The 6,000-nt window shown below is 46.3% G+C and overlaps 1 protein-coding gene across 1 annotated transcript in view; it reads left to right on the plus strand.

The window, feature by feature from the left end:
• The window catches only part of LOC308251680 (disintegrin and metalloproteinase domain-containing protein 20-like), a gene marked incomplete at both ends in the record, with an annotated part of 37,184 nt that extends 33,053 nt beyond the window's left edge, over positions 1-4,131 (plus strand). The window contains 2 exon segments of the mRNA XM_080675406.1: positions 2,297-3,968; positions 3,971-4,131. Of these exon segments, the coding sequence (XP_080531532.1) occupies positions 2,297-3,968; positions 3,971-4,131 (1,833 nt within the window).
• Between the last annotated feature and the right edge of the window lie 1,869 nt (positions 4,132-6,000).

The following is a 6,000-nucleotide window of genomic DNA, read 5'->3' on the forward strand; positions in this document are numbered from 1 at the left end:
GGTCCACCCCCCCAACTGCCCTTCCCTGCAGGCCAGTCACCCCCAACTTCCCTCCTTTGCCGGCCTGGTCACCCATAACTGTCCTCCCCTGCAGGTTTGATCGCCCCAAACTGCCCTCCCTTGAAGGCCTGGTCCCTCCCAACTGCCCTCCTCTGCTGGTCATCTTGTGGCAGCCATCTTGAGTCCACAGGGGGGCAGCCATCTTTGACCACATGGGGGCAGCCATCTTGTGTGTTGGAGTGATGTTCAATTTGCATATTACTCTTTTATTAGATAGACTAGAGGCCTGGTGCATGAAATTCGTGCACGGGGGTGTGTGTCCCTCAGCCCAGCCTGCACCCTCTCCAATCTGGAACCCCTCGAGGGATGTCCGACTGCCCACCTGGATCAGGCCTAAACGGGCAATCTGACATTCCTCTCATAATCCAGGACTGCTTGCTCCGAACTGCTTGCCTGCCTGCCTTCCTGATTGCCCCTAACCACTTCTGCCTGCCAGCCTGATCACCCCCTAACCACTCCCCTGCCAGCCTGATTGATGCCTAAATGCTCCCTTTCCAGCCTGGTTTCCCCTAACTGCCCTCCCCTGCAGGCCTGGTCACCCCTAACTGCCCTCCCCTACAGGCCTGGTTCCCCCCCAACTGCCCTCCCCTTCAGGCCTGGTCCCCCCAACTGCTCTCCCCTGCAGGCCTGGGTCCCTCCCAACTGCCTTTCCCTGCAAGCCTGGTTGCCCCCAACTTCCCTCCTCTGCCAGCTTAGTCACCCCTAACTGCCCTCCCTTGCAGGCTTGATCGCCCCCAACTGCCCTCCCTTGAAGGCCTGGTCCCTCCCAACTGCCCTCCCCTGCTGGCCATCTTGTGGCGGCCGTCTTGTGTTCACATGGGGGCAGGATCTTTGACCACATGGGGGCAGCCATCTTGTGTGTTGGAGTGATGGTCAATCTGCATTTTACTCTTTTATTAGATAGGACTAGAGGCCCAGTGCACGAAATTCGTGCACGGAGGAGGGGGTTGTCCCTCAGCCCAGCCTGCACCCTCTCCAATCTGGGACCCCTCGAGGGATGTCCAACTGCCCATTTAGGCCCGATCCTACTGGGATCCAGGACTGCTGGCTCCCAACTGCTCACCTGCCTGCCTTCCTGATTGCCCCTAACCTCTTCTGCCTGCCAGCCTACTCACCCCCTAACCACTCCCCTGCCAACTTGATTGATGCCTAACTGCTCCCCTGCCAGCCTGTTTTCCCCTAACTGCACTCCCCTGCAGGCCTGGTCCCCCCCAACTGCTCTCCCCTGCAGGCCTGAGTCTCTCCCAACTGCCTTTCCCTGCAGGCCTGGTTGCCCCCAACTTCCCTCCTCTGCCAGCTTGGTCACCCCTAACTGCCCTCCATTGCTGGCTTGATCGCCCCCAACTGCCCTCCCTTGGAGGCCTGGTCCCTCCCAACTGCCCTCCATTGCTGGCCTGATCGCCCACAACTGCCCTCCCTTGCAGGCCTGGTCCCTCCCATCGGCCCTCCCCTGCTGGCCATCTTGTGGCACCCATCTTGTGTCCACATGGGGGCAGGATCTTTGACCACATGGGGGCAGCCATCTTATGTGTTGGAGTGATGGTCAATCTACATATTACTCTTTTATTAGATAGGATAGAGGCCTGGTGCATGGGTGGGGGCCAGCTGGTTTGCCCTGAAGGATGTCCCGGATCAGGGTGGGGGTTCCCTTGGGGCATGGGGCGGCCTGGGAGAGGGGCCTGTGGTGGTTTGCAGGCTGGCCACTCCCCCTGGTGACCCAAGCGGAGGCCCTGGTATCTGGGGTTTATTTATCTTCTACAATTGAAACTTTGTAGCCTGGAGCAGAGCCAAGCCTTCTGCTTGCTCCGTGGCGGCAGCCATTTTTTGGGAGGATTTATGTATCTTCTATCATTGAAACCTTGTAGCCTTAAGTGGAGGCCTGGGCTGGCCATGGTGTATGGAAAGCTTGGCTTCCTCCATCACCGGGGCAACCCTAGCCTCCTGCTCTTTCCAGCTATGTGGCTGCCGCCATTTCTGTTTGGACTTATGTATCTTCTATCATTGAAACTTTGTAGCATTGAGTGGAGGCCTAGGCCGGCAAGGACAGGCGGAAAGCTTGGCTTCCTCCATTTCTGGGGAAACCCAAGCCTCCCTCCTGCTCTCTGTGGCTGTAGCCATCTTGGTTGGGTTTATTTGCATATTTGCTCCTGATTCGCTGATGGGCATGGCTGGTGGGTGTGGCTTCTGGGTATAGCAGAGTGATGGTTAATTTGCATATTACTCTTTTATTATATAGGTTGACTGCTACTATCATGGTTATGTGGAAGGAGACCCAGAATCACTGCTTGCCCTCAGTGCCTGTTTGGACGGTTTTCAAGGAATATTACAGACAAATGACGTTGTTTATAAAATAGAGCCCAAGACACTTTCTACCACATTTGAACATCTCTTATATAGGATGAAAAGTGAAGAGACACAATTGCCACCCATGAAATGTGGCTTAACAGATGAAGAAATAGCAAGACAATTGAAATTTCAGGAGAGTGCTAATTTCACTTTGATGCAGAGTGGGTATGAAGGCTGGTGGACCCACAGGTGGCTTCTTGAACTGGCAGTGGTGGTGGACCACAATCGCTATCTTCATCACCAAAGTAACACCACAGCTGTGCACTATGAAGTATTCCTTGTGGTCAATGGAGTACATAAGTCTTTGAAGTCATTGGATGTTGAAGTGGTTTTAATGGGAATTGAGGTCTGGACTGCAAAAAAACCCATTTCAATAGATAAAATAAATAGTCTCCCAGACGCATTTTGCAAATGGAAGAAAGCTAACTTTAATAAGCACTTTCCCCATGATGTTGCACATATTTTTGTAATGCGTGGGTATGGTATTGACCTTGGCTTATCTTCTATTGGAGTAGTATGTGACCCTAATTTTAACTGTGGAGTTGAAAGTTTTATCAATGATAATGTGTATTCTTTTGCATATGTTGTGTTACATGAGATTGGTCATAATTTGGGTATGCATCATGATGATGACAAAACTTGTACATGTGGACATAAACAGTGCATAATGTTTTCATATCAAACAAGTACAACAAAATTCAGCAACTGCAGTTATGCTAGCTTCATGAACACCACTGCAAGTCGAAATTGCTTGTACCTTTCATCAAATAGGGGGAACATCTTCACAGTTGCACAGTATGGGAACAGTGTGGTTGAAGTAGGAGAAGAGTGTGACTGTGGTGCTTTACATTTGTGTATGAAAGATCCCTGCTGTGAGTCCAACTGCACTCTCAGCGCTGGGGCTGCTTGTGCTTTTGGGCTTTGTTGTAAAGACTGCCAGATCCTGCCAACAGGCGAAGTTTGTAGACAAGAGGAAAATGACTGTGATCTCCCAGAGTGGTGCAATGGGACATCCTACCATTGTCCAGAGGATGTGTATGTGCAGAATGGGGCGACATGCAAGGGCGGTGGTTACTGCTATGAAAAGAGATGCAATAACCGTGAAGAGCAGTGTAGGAACATTTTTGGCAAAGAGGCCAAGAGTGCAAATCAGAGTTGCTACACAGAAATGAACACCCGAGGTGACCGTTTTGGGAATTATGGTTTAATGAATGCTAGATATGTACAATGTAACATCTCAGATACCTTGTGCGGGAGGATTCAGTGTGAAAACGTGACAGAACTTCCCCATCTGAGAGATCATTCTACTGTGCATTGGACTCACCTCAATGGTGTCATCTGCTGGGGTACCGACTATCACTTCGGGATGACCACACCTGACATTGGTGATGTGAAAGATGGGACAGAGTGTGGGGCAGAACATGTCTGCATCAAAAGTAGGTGTTACCATAGGTTACATCTAACAATTGGTTGTGAACCTAAGACCTGCAATCTGAAAGGAGTCTGCTACAACAGACAGCACTGCCATTGCAACCCGGGGTGGTACCCTCCCAACTGCCTGAAGAAGGCAGTGGAGGTAGTATTGATAGTGGGCCACCTCCTCGGGAAAAAAAGGAAGAAAATGGGGCAAAGAACCAATTACCTGCTTCAACTTTGGTTCATTCCTTTAATTATGTTGTCATTCTTCTCAATTTTGGGTTTTCTGACATGCAAAAGAACAGATGAGAGAGAAGAGCCGAATGAATGTGTCACCTACAGATGAGTAAGAATGACAAAATGTCAAGACTTTACCTAAAGAAAAAGAGCAAGATGTTCCAATTTCATCTAAGGAAGAACAACGAAATGTTCTTCTGCATTTTTGAAGGAAAAGCATCAATTTATAATTTCAAAAATGAAGTCTGGTCTTTTCCAATTTCCCATGTACAGAATTTTAGTCTCCTGGGTGCAGAAATGGTACAGAATGTGTCACAGACCATTGGCATAATGCCTGAAAAACTTATTTGGGATCATAAACATTGTCCATTAAACAATTAATAAAATACCCTAAATCCTAGGTTATTACTATTTTTCATTGTTTGAAATAGGTAGTGTTTAATTGTTCATGAAAGTATTCTCTTTGTGTTTCCTGAGAAAAGGTACAGCTAATGGATAATGTCTATTTGTCAATTCTAACCATCCTTCCTATTTGTACTCTGCTTTGTCACACAGGGAATGCAAACATAGAAATTAAATTTCTTCTTTGCCAGTCTTCTCATTATGTGTTTCTGTAAGAGTTGGCAACTAGAGGGAGACTGGAAACCTGGAAAATTTTTTATTATTATTCATTCCCGTCATGCCTCATTAACAAGGTTAGTCTTTACAAAGATTGTAACTTTCAGCCTGCACATTATTGCTATAAATACTACAGGGGTGCACAAAAATAGGTTTACCATCATGAGTAAGCAAAACAGTTTTGTGTTTTTATAATTTAAATTCTTTATTGTTTAAAATATTTCATAAGTCTTCTTTCCCCTCACTAACCTCTCTAAGGCTGCTCCCACCCCCAGCACATGCCCTCACCTCCCTACTGTCTGTGTCCATTGGTTATGCTCTTATGCATGCATACAAGTCCTTTGGTTGATCTCTTACCACCCCCTCCAACCCTCCTCTGCTTTCCCTGTGAAGTTTGATGCTCTGTTCAATGCTTCTCTTCCTCTGGCTCAATTTTTGCTCATCAGTTTATGTTGTTCATTATATTCCACAAATGAGTGAGATCATGTGATATTTATTTTTCTCTTACTGGCTTATTTCACTTAGCATAATGCTCTCCAGGTCAATCTATGCTGTTACAAAGAGTGAGAGTTCCTTCTTTTTTACAGCTGCATAGTATCCCATTGTGTAGATGTACCACAGTTTTCTAATCCACTCAGCTGCTGATGGGCATGTAGGATGTTTCCAAATCTTAGCTATTGTAAATTGTGTTGCTGTGAATGTAGGGGTGCCTAAATCCTCTCTGATTGGTGTTTCTGATTTCTTGGAATATATTCCTAGACGTGGATTACTGGGTCAAATGGGAGTTCCATTTTTAATTTTTTGAGGAATCTCCTTATTGTTTTCTACAGTGGCTGCACCAGTCTGCATTCCCATCAGCAGTGCATGAGGGTTCCTTTTTCTCCACATCCTCACCAGCACTTGTCTTTAGTTAATTTGTTGATGATAACCATTCTGACATGTGTGAGATGGTACCTCATTGTTGTTTTGATTTGCATCTCTGGGATGATTAGTTACTCTGAGCATGTTTTCATATGTCTTTTGGCTTTCTGTATGTTCTCTTTTGAGAAGTGTCTATTTAGGTCTTTTGCCTATTTTTTATTGGATTGTTTTTCTTCCTTTTGTTAAGTTGTATGAATTTTCTATAAATTTTGGAGATTAAACCGTTATCAAAGATAGCATTGGCAAATATGTTCTCCCATGCAGTGGGCTTTCTTGTTGTTTTATTGATGTTGAAGTTTTTATTTTGATGAAGTCCCTTTTTGTTTATCTTCTCCTTAGTTGCTATTGTCCTATGAAATGTATTGATAAAGATACTGCTATGACATTTGTCTGCTATTCTGC

Source organism: Plecotus auritus (genome assembly GCF_963455305.1).
Source record: "Plecotus auritus genome assembly, chromosome: 6".
NCBI lineage: Eukaryota > Metazoa > Chordata > Mammalia > Chiroptera > Vespertilionidae > Plecotus > Plecotus auritus.